The sequence below is a fragment of the Erpetoichthys calabaricus genome, chromosome 13 (genome assembly GCF_900747795.2).
Source record: "Erpetoichthys calabaricus chromosome 13, fErpCal1.3, whole genome shotgun sequence".
Lineage (NCBI taxonomy): Eukaryota > Metazoa > Chordata > Cladistia > Polypteriformes > Polypteridae > Erpetoichthys > Erpetoichthys calabaricus.
The window spans coordinates 82183177-82206174 of record NC_041406.2 but is presented as its reverse complement, the minus strand read 5'-3'; the positions used below and the strand labels follow the sequence as shown (position 1 = coordinate 82206174).

Sequence of the window (22998 nt, the reverse complement as noted above, 5' to 3'; positions counted from 1 at the left end):
TACAAAGTGAAGCTTCTGGACTGGTATACAGTAGTTTGATCCATGAACATTTGTTCGGGTTAAACCCAAATTTATGCAATCTGCTGAACATATAGTTCCATTCAACCATATCAAATGCTTTTTATGTATCCAAAGATAATAAGATCTCTGGAGTGTTAGACTTTATGGGTGAATATATTACATTAAATAGGTGGCAAAGACTGGAGGCTAAGTGTCTACCTTTAATAAATCCGGTTTGGTCTTGTGATATTACCGAAGGGAGCACTTTGTCAGTCATTCTAGTTAGAACTTTGGAGAGTATCTTAACATCATTATTCAGAAGTGAGTTTGGTCTGTATGATGCACATTGTAATAAGTCCTTATTTTTTCTTAGAAAAAATGGTAATTAATGCTGGCGAAAAGTTTGCCACCATGTTAATGAGAAAAAATAAACAAATCATTACCAGAAGTATGCTAATTAGAATGAGGCTGAGTGGCATCTTGATCTCCACTGGCCACTGAGGGAGGACTGCCAGATTTTGCTAAATCTGAAAAAGCCCCCAAGAAAGACTTAATGTACCTGTGCTCCTTCCATGTTGTGGAAAAAATGCCAGGCTTTATGATGTTCTTGTTTCAAAAAAGCCCAAAGTCCTGGTCCTAAATGAACAGATATGCAGAAATATGTTTTTTCAATTGTTTGATGGCCTTGAACTGTCTAGCATCACCTATGCGTAAGGAGGTTAGTACTGATACCAGACAGCCACAGAGTTAGTGTTTCACTTGTCCAATGTGCAGCTTTCATGTTCTTTTCCATTTTATTGCCTTGTCCCTTTTTTTTTTTACTTCAAAGCTGTTTAATTCTTATCTTGTGGTGTTGCTGTTTCAATGTATGTAGTTCATATTTTCATGCCCAGCATTCCATTGTTTGATTAATTTTTTTAGGGGTTAGGTAAGTTTATTTTAATGTTAGAGAAGTCTGCATACATAAAGGAAAATTCTAGTATGACTGCACCAGAATTTTCATGACAAAAATGCCACTGGTATGTGTTATGAGTTTCAGACATTTGTTCAACAAAACTTGTTCTGCAGTTGGCCTTAATGTTAATTGAAAGGAATACCAATTGTTCATATTTAATTATTTTTTGAAGTGTTTCAGGGACAGAGTGGCAATTGATGAGAGATGTTGTAGAAGTCCTTAACCTTCAGTACTTAGTGAGCTGCCACCATATTCATATCAATTAGAGATCAAGTTTATTCTTTCCTGTGCTTATAACAAAAAAAGGAAGTTTGGCAAATGGTACAAAAGAAAAGAGTGAGAGGTGTGGAGGCCACCTTCGCCCGCTTCTGAACAAGTCATTTTTCCACCATGACAATGCGCTGACGAACATTGCAAAGGTGACAACTGAAACTTTGGAGAACTGTGGCATCCAACTGGTTGAACCCCCTCCATATTCACCCAATTAAGCACCTTGAGATTTTTAGTTGTTCCCAAAAATGAATGAACATTTACAGAGGGATCAAGTGCATGAAAAAGTGCATTGATGCAGTTCTGAAGTCACCAATAAATGAGCTTTCATGAAAGGGTACAGACTTTTGCAGTGCCCCTTGTGTGGTAAAATTAAATCTTCTGTCAGCATCAGTTGCACAGCATTTTCAATAATCTGTAATAAAACATTAATATTGTTTTATAGTTTGAGCATTTCTCAGAAGATTACACAGTTCTGCAACCATAATATATTATCACTTTTATAAAAACAACAGTGCACTTACCCAATGTGGGCAGGTGACACTGCAGACCATAATTTATAAAAAAAAATATTTTTATTCACTATTAAAGTAACATTATTGATATTCAGGTATTAACTTTTTTCAAGAAGTAGACTTTTATTTGTCAATACTGTATGAAAACACTATGTACATTCTTTTTTTAACTTTAAAATACTGCATACCGATTGATTTTGGCTTACTTTTTAGTTAATTCTATGCTTAAGGGTGTTCAACTTATTTACAAATTTAACACTTGCTTAGTATACAGTCCTGGGTATGATGTTAATCTGCATCCAGCCCTGCAAGTAGGCCCTCCAACCTGCAGGGAAGAACCTGGTGGTTGGAGGCAGAACTGGCACTCCGGCCACCATAAAAAACCTCACACTGGTTCCATTCCATCTGAACTTGTGTGGTGCCGAGGTATCATCTGTTGCATGGCTACACTCGGGTCCCAATCTGGGATCGTGAGTTGGTTTGTCATGTGGTGGGTGCGGCAATGCGCCAACAGCGTGTGCTCCTAACCTCGCTCTCAGTATACAGGACCCTACCAGCTGGTGAGCACAACCCTAATAATGATAGATTAATAGTGTGGTTTGGACCAAATGGTTTGGCCGAAAATGACTTGTATTTCGCCTTATAATCCAATGTTTTAGTTTCAAATACATGTAGACACAGTGGCTAAATTACACTAAATTTATATAGGCCCATTCTAAGGTTCCCAGAGTTTATCATGATTTTCTCATTTAGGCTATAATTGTATTTGTGCTGTAGTGCCCACACCTGTACACCTGGTAACTTCATTTCAAAGTGCAATCATTGTTCAAGTGCATTTAGTGTTTGTATGTGTTTCAGTTTGATAATGAGAACTTGAATATGCAAGTTTGAAGTGCACCATACACACCTGGAATATGATTGCAGAGGAAAACCATAGATTATAGAAGAAGGATAAAAATGTCTTAACATGTGTATTTAGGCAACAGTTAAATGACAAAATGAATTAATTAATAAATTAAAATAAAAAGGAAGACACTTCAAACTGCATTTATACAATGTCAAATTACAGAGTTCAACAAAGGAGATGTGAAGCAATAGGTCTAACCACCATCACGATTTAGTAAATGATTTAATGCAGGATCAGAAATCACATTAAAAGCTAATTTCTGATTTTTAAAAACTAAATATTAATTTCAGTTTGAGTAATCCTTCAAATTAGTTAATTTACATATTATTTGCAGCAATTGCTTTGCACATTTTTTTTATAATTCAGTAAACAGTACAATATGCAGTTGTTTCTATCCAAGCATTATTCTGTTGAGATGGTAATACTGACCATTACATTTTTTAAACAAAGTGTAAACTTAAAATGACATATACATGCTATATTTAAATACAACTAAAGACATGACAGCTTCCTTGTTCTGTACTGGTCAAAGTACATTTAATATGGTCGGCTTCCTCAGAGTCACCACAGAAATATCAGTGAGATTTCTGAATTCATCAGTCTATTTGTACTCTGTAAAGACTCCAAAAAAGTGCAGATCATTACATTTTTTAATGTAGGGGTTTAAGAAATATCAGTTTATTTCAAATAATTTTTACTATTTATTTTTGATTTCCCTGTTTTGTTGATTATGTTGCCATCCCAGTCATTTTGTTGCATTGTTGCTGCATGTGGTTCAGCACTGTAGTCGTAAAAATTGTGATGTCAAGAGGTCAACTATTTAACATCAGGTCGTCTATCAATTGCTGTTCAGACTGTTCTGTAATAAAGACTTAGCAACCTTCTAAAAAGAATTTTTGTGGTTATATGAAGGTTTCAGCATTATAAATAATTCTTTACAGTTACTTTAGAAATGCAATAGACAAGGCACATCAGTTATGGTGAAATAGTACCACTTCTACAATGATAGACTGACAGGGTTAAAATAAATCAATGGCAATTAACAAAAAGGTTGAAAAATGACATTTATTTTCATATTCTGCTGGCGATGCGCTGTTGATGTGTTCTGGGTGTCAGCTGCATCTTTGAGCTTCCTTGCCTTGGTGTATGCTCACACCTACAATAGTAATTCAGCACTTAACCACACAAAAGTCTTTTTTAATTTATTCCTGTCTAATGTGTATTACCCAACACATTGAGACTTGTACAGTAGGTACAACGCAACAGTTGCAGCACCATTTTTGTCATTCATGTAGTACATTAAGCCATGATATATGTGTAATGTGCTACATATTATTCTTATTTTAATGAGATATTGCTCTTTTGTTTAATGAAATCTCATAAAGACACATTTTACTACCTCAACTATTACTTTTTCAACCAGCAATGCAAATGTTTTCATAAATTTTGAAACAGTTTTTGTATTACTAGTTGTAAGTTATTTATAATTATTACTGGGACTTTTTAAAAATATTATGGTTTCAAAGTTATTCCCAATCATTTCCCAAATCATTACATTTATTTGCACTGTAGTTAGATCTAAGTGTAAGGTATGATGTGTTACTTGCACATATACAGTATATGTGAGGATTTACTCACATTTGTACTCACTTTTTTCAAACCAAATCAGATAAATGAATACAGGTCTACTGTGAAACCATCAAACCACTGTTAACATACATAGTATAATGTAATTTTTATATTACATTATCAAAAAACTCTTATGCAGTATCGTTGGATTATAACTTCCAAAAGCCTATAACAAAGATTTGAATTTCATTGATTAGAATGACAATTATTATATAAAAGAAGTCAGCAGCAATGAAAGTTGCTCATTTTGGTATGATAGAGGAGATCCTCACTTCTCAAAAAAGACTATTAATCATATTTAGAAACATTCATCTCAGTTCTTTCTAGCTAACCAGCATAATAATCAGGATTATTATTTATAATTAGAGGAAGTAATAGATCATACATAACCTTTGGATGAGACTCATTAATTTACCTGGGTCTATGGGGACAGGAGACTAAGCTAGTTAGGTGCTTTATCTCTGTCAATGGTAGGCTCATTGGTGCACATTTGGCACACAGGAAGGGAACAAACATCTCCACAAATTATGGATCACTCTGGTTTAAGTAGTTCATACACAGTGGAAGAAATTACAGCATCCTGAACTGTCTGTGATAACATAATGTGTCAGTTGTTCGTTTTGAATTTTTTAAAAGTATAATATGCCCTCATTCTTTCACGCAACTGAAAAACATGTTGAATAAACTTTTATTAGCCTCTTATCTTCAGCAAAAGGTTTTTTTTTCAAAAACTAGGATAAAAACAGTTGTGCATGCTAGATCACAACCATAAAGCAGACTCAAAAGAGACACAATTAAATGATCAAATGTCAAAATCTATTTTAAATTCATTTAACATTGTAAATTTAAATATTGAATTAGATATGTGATATAGGAAGCATGTTTCATTTCAAACTAAAATATGTACGAATTAACCTTCACATTGTACAGTATTACTTGAAAGAAAGCATTTATTTTTCCTAATGTATGAATTAATTCTTTTTTTATTATTATTACTAAACTTTAGATCACTCCTGTCCCGGGAACACATCCACTTCTGGTTTTCGTAAATCCTAAAAGTGGAGGAAAACAAGGAGAAAGGTAAACATTCTATGTTTCAAACATTTTCAGTGATGGCAGAGTATAATATGTAAAGCAAATATATTTTTTGCATAATTATTTTTTTCTATCTTTGATAAACAACCAAAACATTAAAAGCCTGTTAAAGGTATGTCTCCAATATGTATTCCTGCATCATTCATTTTATTTACAGGTATTACCTTTATTTTGTAGAATGCTACTGTAACTATTTTCTGATGAAATTGCGTGACTGATGTCATCTGGCGAGTAGTTCTAGTTGATAACTCATGGAGTTAATAAGGTTATTACTAAGAATTATTCAGTTTCTCCTTTTATTACTGTACTTTGTTAAAATTATGAGATCAACATATTACTAGGCCCAGTTAATATAATGAAATAGAAATTACAATGAATTAGTCTTTCTGATGACTTATCCTGGGGGCATTCTTCTAATGTCCATTCTTCGTCACCCTTTTAATCTAAATGGTAAATGTGTTTCTTATGTACAGTATAGGTTTTGTACTGTAGTCCAAAAGAATCCTGTGTAATATTGTAATGTTTTATACACTTCTCTGTATGTCTAATTGCTTTAATTTTTATTTGTAATTTGTTTTATGAATGTTTTATGAAATATAGCAACATTTCACAGATAAGAATCTTTACTGTTCATGAATCACATGATCAATTTGAAATAAACTAGTAAGAAAATGATTTCCAATAAGACAGTTTGATCTACAGTATATGTCTATGTTTATGCAACTTAATTAAATGCATTCTCATATATACATGCATACAATGAAGACAATGTTTACATTGTTTTCACATATAGAGTTTTAATGAAGCTACATAACTACTTTCATATGCCTTTAGATTTTTTAAGGCATCGATTGCTGTCTGATAACTTCTTGCTACAGATGAATAATATACTGTATTTAGTAATGGTCTCTTTGCTACTTCTTTTTGTAAGGAATAAAAAGTTACCTTTGTACTCATGGAAAATGTTAAATCTTCCTGCAATCAACAGTAATTAATTAATTTCCCACAAAATGTCTTTGAGAGTTGGAGGTTTGCTAGATTGTGTCCTGGCAGGAACGGGCACAAGGAAGGAAACTAAACTGTCTTGGTGCCAGTACACTAAACACACAAACGTACACACAAAATATATGGATGTAATGAACCTAACCTAACCCTAATGAAGATCATCATTGGCTGCAGCTCGAAGCGGGGTACCACCATCGAGAGAGATGTGGTGAAGAGAGCAAACCAAATGAACAACTTCTTTAACAGGTTTGACCACCCTAACCCACTCTCACTCTCACCTCGGAGTACTGCACCCTCCACAAATCCTTCTGCTGATACCAACATAGGAGAGACATCCCCACCCATAATTACAACAGCGCAAGTGAGCAGAGAGCTGAGGAGACTTTTTGCCAGCAAAGCAGCGGGTCCAGATGGAGTATCGCCACGACTGCTGAAGGTCTGTGCATCGGAGCTGGGGGGTCCTCTACAGCGCATCTTCAACCTGAGCCTGGAACAGGGGAGAGTCCCGAGGCTTTGGAAAACATCTTGTATCACCCCAGTCCCAAAGGTATTACGTCCTAGTGAGCTGAATGACTTCCGGCCTGTTGCTCTGACATCACATGTGATGAAGACCATGGAGAGGCTGCTGCTTCACCACCTGAGACCACAGGTTCAACATGCCCTCGACCCTCTGCAGTTTGCATATCAGGAGAAGGTGGGAGCGGAGGATGCCATCATCTATATGCTACATCGATCCCTCTCCCACTTGGACAGAGGCAGTGGTGCTGTAAGAATTATATTTCTAGACTTCTCTAGCGCCTTCAACACAATCCAACCTCTGCTCCTTAGGGACAAGCTGACAGAGATGGGAGTAGATTCATACCTAGTGGCATGGATCGTGGACTATCTTAAAGACAGACCTCAGTATGTGCGTCTTGGGAACTGCACGTCTGACATTGTGGTCAGCAACACATTAGCGCCACAAGTGACTGTACTTTCTCCGGTCCTGTTCAGCCTATATACATCGGACTTCCAATACAACTCGGAGTCCTGCCACGTGCAAAAGTTTGCTGATGACACTGCTATCGTGGGCTGCATCAGGAGTGAGCAGGAGGAGGAGTATAGGGACCTAATCAATGAGTTTGTTAAATGGTGCAACTCAAACCACCTACACCTGAACACCAGCAAAACCAAGGAGCTGGTGGTGGATTTTAGGAGGCCCAGACACCTCATGGACCCCGTGATTATCAGAGGTGACTGTGTGCAGAGGGTACAGACCTATAAATACCTGGGAGTACAGCTGGATGATAAATTAGACTGGACTGCCAATACTGATGCTCTGTGTAAGAAAGGACAGAGCCAGTTATACTTTCTTAGAAGGCTGGCGTCCTTCAACATCTGTAATAAAATGCTGCAGATGTTCTATCAGACGGTTGTGGTGAGCGCCCTCTTCTACGTGGTGGTGTGCTGGGGAGGCAGCATTAAGAAGAAAGACGCCTCACGCCTGGACAAACTGGTGAGGAAGGCAGGCTCTATTGTTGGTATGGAGCTGGACAGTTTGACATCTGTGGCAGAGCGACGAGTGCTCAGCAGGCTCCTATCAATTATGGAAAATCCACTGCATCCACTAAACAGTGTCATCTCCAGACAGAAGAGCAGCTTCAGCGACAGACTGCTGTCACTGTCCTACTCCACTGATAGACTGAGAAGATCGTTCCTCCCCCAAACTATGCGACTCTTCAATTCCACCTTTGGGGGGGCGGGGGGACATTAACATTATACAAAGATATTGTCTGTTTTTTTACCTGCATTATTATCAATCTTTAATTTAATATTGTTTTTTGTATCAGTAAGGTGCTGGTGGAATATGTGAATTTCCCCTTGGGATTAATAAAGTATCTATCTATCTATCTATCTATCTATCTATCTATCTATCTATCTATCTATCTATCTATCTATCTATCTATCTATCTATCTAATAATCAATTTAAATGCACAGTGTACATTTCTTAAAACCCGTGAACCTTCCAAGAATGTAGAATATAGATTAAATAACACAACAGGCCATTTCTTTAATAACATTAAAAATGTGTCATAAAAAAAAGATTCTCCGCATACGTTTAGGTGTTTTTAGATATATCAGACATACATGTGAGAATTTTGTTTTTGTAGGTTAGTGAAAGATGTAAGATTCTTTTGTGTAAGCAATGAAAACAAAAAGTTAACATTTTGTAAAGATACTAACTACATCAAATAGTGGGCTCATTATTGTATTCTTATTAGTTCTCATACATGATGATAGTAATCTTATTGTTGATATGATCTGACTGCTTAGTTACTGTCATATTCTTTAATGATGTCTTGCTATTTTAGTAACATAACATTCTCAAGCCCACTTAATCCAATTCAGTGCCACAGAGAGGCAAGAAAGAGCTCTGGACAATTCATTGCAATGTCCACTCAGACATACATCCACACTCACAAAGTGCCAATTTGGAATCACCAAGTTACTTCTTACACACATCTTTGGAGCTGTAATTGTAAACCCCACATGTACAAAGGGAGAATATGTTCACACCTCATGGACAACAACCAGGTAACTTCTGAACCCAGGATACAAGATCTTTGAAGCACTAGCATCAACCACTATGCCACCAAGCCACACCTGCTATACTAACTTAGGTTTTTTGATTTTTTAATAATAGGATAATATTATAGTTAACCATATTATTCTGTTTTTAGTGATTGTGACAAACCACATATTCATGCACTTTATTAATGTTAAATTTGAAAGAAAATGCTCTCACTTATTTGGGGCAACAGTGAGTATTTACAAAGGTATGCAGACTCTACAATTTTTCTATAGCATTTTATTTATTAGTTTTAGAGTGTCACAAATTTTACATGTTAAAAAAATAAAATTTAAATTCTTATGAAAAAGCAAGCAAGTTTAATTTCACTTTGCCATTACTGTCCATGCACAAAGTTGATTTGATGATACCTGGACTTCGCTTTTGAAAAGAGTCAATTCAAGAGTATCATTCTAAACACTATGGCGAACGTGACGCTCTTAAAATGGAAGGTCCAGGGGGAGAGAGCATTTTCAGACTATAACATCCCCCAGAGCGCTAGAGGGCAGCAATGCCATGTATATGGACCATGGAAGCTCAACCCTGCTAGGGCCCGTGGCCATCGCCAGGGAGTGCCTTGAGAACTGCTGAGCCCTTGTTTGCAGTACTTCTGTCACACCCAGAAGTGCTGCCGGAAGCAAGTCAACGAGCACCCAGAACACTTTAGAAGAGCAGCCAGGGCCACTACTCAGGAGGCCAGAGTCAGGAGGAAGAAGGACAAAGCCTGCAAGGAGGACTGGAGGTGAAGGGACTGTGCTGTACTTGGTGTGGTGTGGATATTGTGCTCTTGTGGGGAGTGAAGAAAGTGCTTCCCCAGCTGTAAAGTAAACATGTCCTGTGTGGTGAAACTTGTGTTCTGCCTATCTGTGTCAGGTTAGGGTGGCTGTACATGCCCTTGGCTTCACACCATATAGAAAACAAAGGGAATGTGTTTCAGGCTTTTCATTCTGACTCTTCTGACTTCTGTTATATGATGTGCAAATGTAATATTATGACAATGCATTGCTTTTCACACAATCCCAAATGTTAGGTTCATTTTTATGTAGCAGCATATATTCCAAACTGTAGTAATATATAGTGCCTTCATCAGAACTCTAAAATTGTCAGCCAGAGTGTGTCCACTCAGCATTTGGGTCTTCAATCAATAGGTACACCCTTGCTCATATAGTGCCATTTATACAAGACTACACATTGCACAGAACCTATTAAGAATGTCTTCTCTCATCTGTACCTGTGACCTGAAATTATTAATGAGCTCTTAAATACCAGGTAAGAAACCATTGGTAAAATAGCAGTGAGGGCAAACTGTTCTATTCAATATACCTGGGGCACTGTACAATGTCAAAAAATGTCATCATGGGTTTGACTTTGTGTCGAATGAGCAGTTGCTCATGGAGTCCCGAATGAGGCACATCACCTGCATTGTGAGGGAGCGTCAGTTACGGCACTACGGCCATGTGGCGCGTTTCCCTGAGAGTGATCCAGCTTGTAAGATCCTCATTGCTGGGGACCCAAGTGGCTGGACCAGGCCAAGGGGTCGCCCACGTAACACCTGGCTGCGGCAGATAGAGGGTCATTTCCGGAGGGTGGGACTAGACTGCGTGTCTGCCTGGGTGTTGCCAACCGGGATCCCGAGTTGTTTCATCTTGTGGTGAGTGCAGCAACGCACTGTACCAGTGCATGCTCCCCAACTTGACTTGACTTGACTGTACAATGGCTGACCCTGTGCTCTGACCCTCAAAGGTCATGCAAAAAGACAAATTCCCCTCAGGGATTAGCAAAGTAAATCAAATTAAAAAAAAATCAAAATCAAGAAACAATCTATCCATAGTTGGAAGAACTACATAAAGTATACAACCTAGACTCTTACAGCTACAGCGGTTTTAAGGTTATTCTCATTCTTCCACCAAGTGGCAGAATAGCAGTGCCTTATGTTATTCTCAGATGGAAAAGACCCTCTCACTAGATTGTCTGGTTTATATCTGTTTTACCTAGATTACCTATATATCCATCATTTATCCGTGAGTATTGGGTATGCCCATCCTATGAGTGCTGAGTCATGCCTCCTTGACGTTATTCTAAAGAAGAAACACCCATTAAATAAATAATATACAATTATACCATTTGAATGATTGGATTAACATCATTAAGCAATTGCAGTAGTATTAGTTTTGCATTTCTGTCTGTTAGTTCATCATTTTAGTAACCAAGACCATGTAATCTCTCCTGAGGGAGCAGCTCCAAAATTAGAATGGCACACAAGGAATTCAAACTTAATTCACTTCTAAATCAAAATTTAGATGTACATGTCAGTAATAAGTATTCTTTTGTGTCTTGCCATGCACTACTGTACCTCTGTGGAGCGCAATCCTGTAAAAGCCTGCTCCTCAGACTCTTTACATTGAAGATACAGTATCTTGTTCACCTCCTGTCCACTTTTATAGCTTGTAAAGTTTTAAGTGTAGTATAATTTCCATTATGAAAGTAAACTATACTTAAATTTCTTCCTTCAAGACTTTAAAAACACAGCTGATTTTTATTTTATTAAATTAAATTTACGAAAGCACAGAATCAGATTAAATTATGTAAAAATACCCTGGGAAACAGAGACAAAACACCATAAGGGTCATAGAATTTGTAAAGTATTCAAAAGTATTCCTGTCATCAGCAATTTTGTTAATATTAGTAATGGCAGAGTGGTCAGCCCAGTAGTCTTTTAGCTCCAGATTATAAATAAATAATTTGTAAACTATAGTTGATGAATTTACTTATATGACTTCAATATTATGCTGATATTCTAATGTAATAAATTAAGTGTATGATTGTTTTTGTGCATGTACTATGTTCCAGTGATGAGTAAAATATCTTCATCAGAAGTCATTTAATATGACAGTGTAGTAAATGTTCTGAAAATGAATATAATCAAAAATTATAAATATGGATTTTTCGAATCCCCCTGAAATAATCTTATTAAAAATGGGTGTCGCATAGAGTTTCTTTTAAATGGACAATTTCTTGATTATTTTGGAAAATTTCATGTTAGGGTACATAAACAAATACAGTTTGGATATGATTGCTTTTTCATATAGGTAATAAGCATTAAGCAAAAAGAACCAGCTGTATTAAAAAACATTTTAGTTTTCATAAAAATGTCATTCCTTCATATAGAGTATTTCAGTTCAACTGAATTAATAAAACTAATGATTGCTTCTTATTCTACTCTAAAGAATATAAATGTTTTATAGATAACTGTTTTCTAGGGTTACTCCTTGAAAGTCATTTTAATGTAAAACTGTAATGTTTAATATAAAATGAATTTTTCATGAGAAAAACATCAATATACCTTTAAGTCTTTCAGTGTAAAAGGGCAATAGTTGGGTAAAATACTGTTCTTCTACTTACAGAAGCTTGTGTAGGTCAACTGATGAGCCTAGTGGAGTCTGATCGTAATAAATGAGCATTTCATATTAACAAATACAGAATTTTAATAGAAATGTGTGTGCTAAGTTTACGCTCAAATTTTATAATAGGATTATTTAATAAAAAATGCCCATTAACCTTATAAGAAAATGAAAGACTCACATACAGCATTTTATTATAATTAATTAATTATTTAAAGTCTTTTCTACTCTAGACTTGGAGTTGTCCCACAAATTTAACCAATACAGAATCTATTCCCAATTTATTATCTTTTTGTTTTAGAACCAACATCAGAAGCCACAATTTAGTTAAGTAAAACTCCTTTTGAGTTGCATGATGTAATTTTTATAATAATCTTGATTTCCAAAATTAAATGTGATAACCTTTATGAAACATAGGGGAAACAAACATACAAGTGGCAAAACAGGGCAGATGAAAACTAAACCCTATGCCCACTGGTATTTAGTATATATTAAAATATTAACATAAGTAACGTAAAAATATTATTCTCTCATATAAGCACTTCTGGTATAATTTCTATTAATGAAACAAGGTGAAGGTTACTTGTAAGAAATTGAATACTGCATGCTTTTTTGTCATTGCATATCTTCAATTTTGTAATTCTATAATCTTATTTCTTAGAATATTCAGAAAATTTCAGTACCTGTTGAATCCCCGTCAAGTTTACAATCTTGCAATGAACGGACCCATGCCAGGGTAAGTTTCTTTTTTTCTAAAACTCTTTAAACTGCACAAAAATACAGTATGGTCACCTATTTGAATAGAATGTATAAATGAATGGAAGCATTTCTTACTTTTTATGAAACTAGGAACAAAACATTGATGAAAAAATTAAGATGAAAAGTAATTGTGTTTAAATGACTTATAACTATTTTTGTATGCTAAAGATATTTTGGATTTCACAATGGCACAGTATTTAGTACTACTAGCTCTCGAGAGTCCTGGGATCTAATTTTTGCATGGTCACATTCATTTTTTGTGTGTGGGTTTCCTTCATGTATTTCGGTTTCCACCCTCATCCCAAACACTTGTAGGCTGGAGTGGATTACCAACTCAAAATCAACATATTTTCACTAAGCATGGTTGCAGAAATGTGTCCAGCGATGGACTGGGTTTGCATATGGAGTTTGGTCTCCTTCTGATTACATGACAAATTCTGAATGGTAATAAGTGGTTTTGGAAAATAAGGCTATTTAGTAATTAACCTATATAGTTAATAATATATAGTTAAATATGGCTGTACCACTGTATATATCCACTTTTAAAATGATGTTTTAAAAATGAATCAGGATAGCAAATAGGTGTACTTGTGGGAAAAATAAGAGCTGGAGCTGCAAGGCAAAAGATCTGATATTGTTAAAAGGAAACTCATTAAAAATCTCTAAATTTCTAACTTGATTCATTAATAGACAAATGGATGCAAATGACATTATAAAATAATCACTAAAATCTGAATTTAACAAAACAGTTTGCAGAGACAAAAACACAAACCTCAAAATGCTCATGCGTACCCAACAATTCTGCAAGCTACATTTTCATATTCAGATTTAGAAGGCTTTATTTCTTGATATTTTATTGGAGTGTTAAGTACTTTTTTTCTCCATTAGAGATTATCCTGTCTGTCAAAACAGTCAAACAGGTTTATCTGTAAGCAGTATGTGGTGTCATGCTGGGATGCTCACCCGCATATTACACAGACAGGAGAGAGATCACACTCTGATTCTCTGTAATTATAGACAGAAAACAACAATTAATTACAAATATTTTTTGGCAGCAGACGCACTTTGTCATGCTTAAACGCTATGGGCTTTTATGTAATTATAAATTTGTAATCGTTTTTACCTTTTACTTTCTCAGTGCTAAATAACAGTAATAATCAATTCAGGAAATTATTAGAACATTTAAGTAGAAGTGCAGAAAGACAAAGAAAGCCTTCATTTTCAGTGAATGTCTTTCTGATAGCATATAAATCACTTACAAAAACTGTAAACTACAGTAATCTGTTACAGAATCAAATTAGCTTTTGTTCTATGAAGTTTGTGGGTTCTAATTAAATAATGAAAGGCAAGAAAATGCAGGCTTCACCAATTTGACCAACCATAGTATCACATTTGAGAGGGCTGTAGATGAGACAGATGTATTACTTTAAAGTTTCATCAATATAACAGCCATCACATTCAATGCAAAGCAAATGCGTTATATGACAGATAATATTCAGTAAATACAGGTAAACCTCAAAGCAACGCCACACTTTTGTAACTGAAAAAATATTATTTCGATGGTAAAGTTTTAAATCTGTCTTTAAAAAATTACACTCTATTTTTTACAATATACTAATATAAAAAATGTTCCAACTCCCAATAGCTACATAATTTTAGGCTAGTCTTTTTTGTCATTATTAATAGTTTGTGTGTTACACTATTAATGCTTCTTTAGGTGAATTTCACTGTAAACATTTTGAACTTTTATTGGCAACATTGGTTTCTCAGTGTCAGAATTGAGGCATTTTATTTAATGCTGGCAAGGTAATAGATTTCACATTGTAATCCTCTAGTCATCACTGTGAGCTTTATCATTTTAGAAGAAGCAAAGCATACACATAAGAGGAAAAGGCTCCACATAGGAAGAAACAATTAGTGGATTTTCTCACGGATTTACAGTATGTTTGGACCTTTACTGTTTACTGTAAAATTGAAGGGACAGTAAAAGCTGAGTAGAAAGCAAAAATAATAAAAAAAAGACCTGGACATTCTTCAAAACAAACACTTGAACAGGGAAATTAAATGTAGGTAAGTACAAAGAACCACACGCAGGCAAAAAGAAATATTAATTATAGATACAACATGAACAACAAAAACCTACAGGAAGCATCCTCTAGGAGAGATTAAGGATTTACATTGACACAACATCCTCATCATCTAGGCAGAAGCAATTAAAAAGGCAAATAAAATGTTAAGTTATGATTTAAAAATTAAAACCTTTAACATAAATCAAGGTATGATATGCAAACTGTACAATGTAATTGGGACACTGCCTTTAGGAATGTGTGCTGCTTTTGACACCACACTACAAAAAAAGACACAACGGCACTGTGCAGAGAATAACAGTCAAATGTATCCCAGGACTAAAGGACAAGCTAAGAGAATAACTCTCTATACTCTTAAGCTTAATATTCTGCGTAAGGACCTTATTCAGATATTCAAATTTCTCAAAGGCACAAATAAGACTGAAATAGAGGATTGCATACTTATGGACAGTGGTGGAAATGAAAAGAAAGTACATTTAAGATTGAAACCATGAAGCACTTCACAGAAGACTATGGTAATCTGGAACAAACAACTGAGCAATATCATGGAAGTGAAAGCTTTAACATCTTTTTAAATTTTCTGTAGGAACTGGGACATCTTAGCTATTAGTAAAGCAGATAGGCTTAATGGACTGAGTGACTTCCTCTCACTCATAAAGCTATGGTTGTTAGTAATTCTGTCCAACTTTGAGAGGTGATCCATTGGCCTCAGGCTCCCAAAGGTTGTATTTTCCCTAATAAAGTACAACTGCATGAATGTTTTTTTTTTTAATTTTCACTGTTAACTTTTGGCTTATTGCAACCATCAAATAAATAAAACCACAATACTGTATGGTGGTAGAGCCTTAACTATATGTCTTTCAAACTTGGAATAATTTACATTTTACTTACTGTCAGGGACTTTTTATCAAATTTGTAATATTTTACATATTACTTACTGTAAAGGATTTCTTATCAGTCTGAACATTTTAAGATTGAACATTTTAGTGTACCTTTATCAGAGTTTATTATTAGGTTACTCTTATTTCAGTACTATTGATTATTTGATTCCTTTTCTTAAGTAAATGTGTGATGCCACTGTTACATTGACCAAGGTGATTTTCCTGGTAAAAGATATGTGAAAATTTTAGGGAAGTTAGGTTTCAACTATTATATTTTACTGTACCAGCTAACTTTAGTATGTGTTGTGATCATGGTTTTGTAAACCTTGTGTTTTTAATTTTGGGCTTGGTGTATAATTCTAGTTTGTTTTTGTAATACTTGTATTATTTTATCAGTGTTCTGATAATGTTTTGTATTCTATTTTTTGGAGGCTCAACACCATTTTGTGATCATCTCTGCATGATGATGGCCATTTTGCTTACTGTCACAATGCCCATTGCCAGTCTCATGACTTGGTAATAACTTGACACATTTGGTAACCATGCTAGTTTTGGTTAGGGGCACTTTAAAACAAGATAGTGAAAGAAAGTTTACTTTTGCTTTCTTGACTGTAATTTTTGCCTAGAGATTTGGTTTTGTTGTTCGATTTTTTTTTCTAACTTTTCTGACCTTCTACCTGTATCAGAACTTCTTGATGCTCTACCTTGCCTCCTATGCAGTCTTTTCCTTTGGAACAGAAGAAGTGGAAAGTTGCATCAGAGAAGACTGTAGTACAGCAACTTCTTTCTTGTCTCTCTATTATATATTTACTTTTCATCTCAGACATTGTTTATTCAGTGTATCCTGTCTGCTTTAAGTTTATACCTTTTAGCCTGGCTTATTTTTTCTATCCACCATTATGTTTTATCTCATGACTGAAACATCTCCATTTACCTTCTATGACCATAACTGTATGATTCCATTAATGGGGACAAAGGTCATGCGGAATGAAACAACAAAAATCTAATCTTGCCTACTCCAAAAGACCATGGAATTCTAGGGTGTTTATCTTCTACTGAAATGCTGTAAACTGCAGTTTTTGTTTTCCTCTTGTCCATTTATCAAGTAGTTACCTCCTTGTTAGGGGAATTTTCTTTTACCATGAAATCCGATACACTTTAAATGTTTGTTTAGTTAATTAAATGTTCTATAACTATGTTAACCTCTGTGTAGGTCCTATGTAGTGTTATATTTAAAACTAGCCAACCCGCGGCGTAGCATACGCCGCATAATTATGTATTGATGGGTGAACACTTCCTGAACGACACAGTTGTCCAAATGGGGTGGGTTTGAGGATACGACTGTGAGTGAATGAAAAGATGGAACTTTGGAGAAAGCAACATACAATTGTCCGTGACTGAAAACTGGGTTTGGCAGATACAGTCATATCGTTTTGAAAGTTTGTCCCTGTGCCTTATTAATTGTCATTGCAAAGGCCAATCTAACAGGAAATTGTCTGTGTGTAAAACTAAAAGGCAAATTTGAATCTGATGGGGTTAGGAATATCTGGGGAATAAGGACAGTTTGTGAGGTAGGAGCTGCGATAGTTTTACACTCCAGCACATTGCAGTGAATGCTGGTAACAGTCCGTCTAGTGCCATCACAGAGACTTCTTGCTGGCATGAGGTTTCTGAGAAGCATGATGACTGAACCTATTTTAATTTTGAGTTTATGCGGAGGCATGCCAGTGGGAGTAAGACTGTTAAGAAATTTTTCGGGGAATGAAACTTGATCTGCGGGATCTTTTGTGACGATGGAGGCAACGCTGGAGAAAGTTACTTCGTCGGTAGGGATAAGTTTCAGTATTTGTTCATTACGGTGTAGCGAGTCTTCATTGGTGACGCTTAATATAGCTCGCATACTGAGTTGTTCCGGAGTCACAGTTGAAAAACACTTTTTTAATGAGTTTTAAGCACAGGGAAAAAAATTAACATTTGAAACATCCGTAATGTAATAAACCACCAAGAAAAGTAACATTGCAACAATGCAGGCTACGAACCGATCGCTGTACACAGAAGTGAAAACAAAATCAAGCCCGGTGCATTCTTTAACTGCTTTCTCTGCCTTATGAGTCCAGCCCCCTCTCTCTCACGCGTGTGTCTCTCACGCGCCTGTGTGTGTGTGTGTCTCTCTCGCGCGCGCCTGTGTGTGTGTGTGTCTCTCTCACGCACCTTTCTGTGTGTGTCTCTCTCTCTCGCGCCAATGTGTGTATGCCTCTCTCTCTCGCGCCAGTGTGTGTGTGTCTCTCTCTCGCGCGCCTGTATGTGTGTGTGACTCTCTCTTGCATGCCTGTGTGTGTGTCTCTCTCTCTCTCTCGCGCACCTTTGTGTGTATGTCTCTCTTTCTCATGCCAGTGTATGTGTGTCTCTCTCTCGTGCGCCTGTGTGTGTGTGTCTCTCTCTTGTGCACCTGTGTGTGTGTCTCTCTCGCGCGCCAGTGTGTGTGTGCCTCTCTCTCTCGTGCCAGTGTGTGTGTCTCTCTCTCGCGCGCCTGTGTGTGTGTCTCTCTCTCTTGCGCGCCTGTGTGTGTGTGTGTCTCTCTCTCGCGCGTCTGTGTGTGTGTGTCTCTCTCACGCGCCTGTGTGTGTCGCTCTCTCTCTCTCTGGATCGCTCGCTCGCTGCACAGGGAATGCACAGAGAGAGACTGAACACGTGTGGAAATCATCTGCGCGCACGGCTGCTTAGTGAATTATTGTTGGTGGGTGGGGCTCTGTGAGTTGGCGGGCGTGGCGCTGTCTTGCGTGCGTCTTGCTTGCCATGGATGGTTTCTGAGAAGCATGACGACTGAAGCTATTTTAATTTTGAGTTTATGCGGAGGCATGTCAGTGGGAGTAAGACTGTTAAGAAATTCTTCGGGGAATGAAACAATCTGCGGGATCGTCTGTGACGATGGAGGCAACGCTGGTGAAAGTTACTTCATCGGTAGGGATAAGTTTCAGTACTTGTTTATTATGGTGTAGCGAGTCTTCGTTGGTGACGTTTAATATAGCTCGCGTATTGAGTTGTTCCGGAGTCACAGTTGAGAAGTTGATGTCGCCATATAGTTGTTGAAAGGGATCAGAAATAAAAGGAAAACAATGTGAAGGTAATGGACGTGGGAGGAGTGTGTGGACGAAGGTTCGAGGCAAACAGCAGGCAGACAGCAGATGTAGAGTAAAAAAGCAATTTCTTTATTCTTGCTGAACAGAGAGACCACTGCAGCCCCTGTCAGTTTGTGTCACTGACAGTTACCAGCAATAGCCCAATCTTGCGGAGGGTTGAGTTCCCTTTTTATAATTGATACATCTTACAGAGACAGCTTATCATGAGACAAGGTTACACAATTCTTTGGGGGGTTCAGTAATATGCCCAAAAATTACAACACATTTGTTCAAAACAACTTAAGAAGAAGTGAAAAAGCCTGTTGCTGCTGATTTTTCAATCCTAGATGTTTTTTAAGATTAACAGTTTCCTGAGTACAGACTAAAAGGTCAGCAGTTTGACAGAAATGTTGCAAGTTTGTTCTTTTAGCTTTTGCACGTAAATACTTAATACTTTGATATGTAAGTCTTATTAGAAGCAATTAATCCATAGCTTATTAATACAAACTAGTAATATACTTATACTGTTAAAATGATTATACAGGTAATGGTTTTTCTCTTTCTCAGTTCCCCCCTTTGAACATAAAATGTTCACATTAGTAATTTAAACAGAGTCGGTAAGTTCATCATCATCATATTCAGAAAGTAAAGGGGCGGTCGGGGATTCTTGGGATTGTTGGAAGTAAAGGAAGTAGGATTTTGTGACAGAGGCATCTATTAGTCTCTGCAGAAGACCACGGGTACAGGGGATGAGGCAGCAACCACAAACAACAATTATTGCAAAGAAAATTATGGCAGTGATGAAAATAGATTTGATCCATCCAGCCCATGATCCGAACCATTTAGCAAATAGTTCATCCAGTGGATTATCAATACCAGAATTTTCCGCAAGTTCCTGAGAAAGGGCAGTGAGGCCAGCAAGCGCGTGGGTTATTGATCCATCAGGAGCGGTATTGTTAGGGATAAAAGTGCAACAGTTATCACCGAACATGACACATACACCGCCTTTTTCAGCTAAAAGCATGTCAAGTGCGATTCGATTTTGCCAGGTCATGAGAGATGTTTTATCTAGTTGTTCATGAATACCTTCGACGGTCTCACGAGTATAATTTAGAAAGCGTTGTTGATTGTAACAAAGGTAATTTATCCAGTCTACATTTTTATTAAAAATAATTAATTCGAACCCGGCGGCCACTTGATCACGTGCTTTGTATTTGTTTGGAACACCTCTGGGAACTCCGATAGAATCTATATATACACCTTTGCCATGTAAAGCTTGGTCATATTTGTTTTGGTAGGTAAATCCCCATTCAGATCGTTTAAATCTATGAGGTTTAGGTGTAGGGATATTAGTAGCAGATGAGTGAAGCGGTAGAATGTGGAAGGGCATAATCAGTTGGACTAGAGTACAACAGCCACTCCAATCAAAGGGAAGGATTGAGAGTAGCATATTTTTTTTACACATCCACCATATATCAGCATGAGGGGTATTGTGGGAGGAAAACCAAGAATGAGAAAGGTTTTTATGGGTGTTGGTGCCAGGAGTTACATTGTAAGTCTCCTGACACCACCGAGGGGACAGACTACCAACCTTTGGAGAGGATGAGTTGAAACATTTCCGGGACAAACAGGTGTAATTAGCCCAATAGGTGCGGTACATTGGCGGAGTCATAAGGGGAAAAGGAGGAAAAAGGTGGCGGAATGAGGTGCATAAAGGGTCAGTAGGGGGAGTCGGGGAAGAGAATAGCTGTAATACACAAGAGAGTCCTGCTGGAAGTGAGGGGTCAGCTAGGGGAAAAGTGGTTGTGGCCAGGTGAGGTCGGGCCGTGGCACAGGCATAGCAATTTGATTGGTTTACCTGTCTAGCAGAGAAAAACACCCACTGGAGCCAGCGATTGTGGTCTCCATAGCCTGTTTCCACCGCAAAGGTAGATGACAAAGAAGTAATATTTAGATACTTCACCGGTTGTGAGGGTAAGTCGTCAGGAGGAGGTGTAGCAGAGATATTTGAGCTAGTTGTGACAAGAGCGGGTTGTGTCCCTATTACCTGTATAATAAATTTTCCAAGGGGATATGTGCCAGAAACATAGGCCCCTAATATATAGGTTCCTTTATCATAATATGAGGGGTCGTTTAGAGTGATAATCAAAGGATTACAAGTTTCTACCTTACATTCATAAATTGGAGTAAACCCTGATTTAATTATAGAAAACCTTGTTTTTAGATCATGCTCCTGGGCTTCCTACGGATTATACCCCAAGTCCTGGTTGCCAGTGTTTGCAAACACACCACTCCAGCTTGAACATTCAGACAGGCTGGAAGAGGAGCTTGAATCAGATTTATACCCGGGTCGAGTCACACAAACGTATTTTTCAGACCATCTCCATTTGTCTTGTCTGCTGGATCCACAGGGAGCAATGGCACAAAAGTCAATCTGGAATGAGGCAGTCTTCCATATTTGGAAAGTTAACGTGGGAAAGTCCCCATGTATTTGCTTCAGTTGTTGAGTCAGATGGTCACCACCTGTTTGTCGTTGTCCCAAAGTCAGATGGATAGAAAAGACTAGGACTAGCAGAGCTATGAGGGCCATTTTTTGCAATGCGACACGTGAATCCAGGCAGGAAGTCCTTCGACTTTAACGGCGTGAGGTGTGGATAGCAGCACTTGGAATGATCCCCTCCAGCGAGGTTGATGCCAGTGCTTCCTTCGGGTGTCTCTGACCAGTATCCAGGTTCCCAGGGGAATCTGGGACTCCTTTGGTGGAGGACTGGTTCGCCAAGCCTGGTTAACCTGCTCTTGGACCTCCTTCAGGGATGCTCGGAGACCAGTCAGACTAGAGAGAAGATCATTATCCACAGTATGCAGGGTAACATTTCCAATAACCATGCTAACAGGCATGGGACGTCCAGTCAGAATTTCAAACGGCGAAAGTCCCAAATGCCGGTGTGTCCTCCCTTTCAATCCCATTAAGGCCAGGGGTAAAGCGTCAGACCAGGTTAAATTCGTCTGCTCACAGATTTTTGCCAATTTAGATTTTAGGGTGCCATTGCACCTCTCTACAATACCTCCACTTTGAGGATGGTACTTGCAGTAATGATGTACATTTATCTGGAGCCAAGTGGCCAATTCATTTATTACAGAGTTCACAAAATGGGTACCGTTATCAGTCTGCAATTTCTGTGGTATTCCCCATCTTGGAATGATTTCTTTTATCAAGGCTTTTGCCACAGTTTTGGCGTCTGCATGTTTGGAAGGGAAAGCTTTCACCCATCGGGAGAACACATCGACAATTACCAAGCTGTAACGGTAGCCCTTAGATGGTGTTAATTCAATGAAGACCATTTGGAGATGTTTGAATGGACCCATTGGGTTAGGTGTGACGGCGGAACTTACCTGGGTACCTTTACCTACATTAAATTTTTGACATAATACACAGCATCTGCAGAATTGCTCTGCATACGTGGAGAAACCTGTGGCTTCCCAATGTTGCTCGACATCTTGAGTCATTGCATCCTTTCCAGCATGATCCAGGCCATGTGCGATTTTTGCCATACCTGGGAAAGAAGCTTTTGGGAGGAAGGGTTTGTTATTTTGCTTATGGGTCCAGACCCCATCAGAGAGGGATCCTTCTTTGGACCATTTTCTCTTTTCTCTGTCCGTGGCTGCGCTCTGTAAAAAGATAATTTGATTATCAGGGTCTTTGTCATCTTTCTGTTGGAATAAAGAGATTGGTGTGTTATTATAGGCAGCCTGTTTAGCAAAGTGA

General features: G+C 37.5%; 1 protein-coding gene across 1 annotated transcript in view; it reads left to right on the top strand.

Moving 5' to 3' along the window:
- Positions 1 to 22998, top strand: part of dgkb (diacylglycerol kinase, beta) — a 696992-nt gene that overhangs the window by 270652 nt on the left and 403342 nt on the right. The window contains exons 15-16 of the mRNA XM_028817172.2: positions 5283 to 5356; positions 13048 to 13122. Coding sequence (XP_028673005.1) covers positions 5283 to 5356; positions 13048 to 13122 — 149 coding nt within the window. The remainder of the gene's footprint in view (positions 1 to 5282; positions 5357 to 13047; positions 13123 to 22998) is intronic.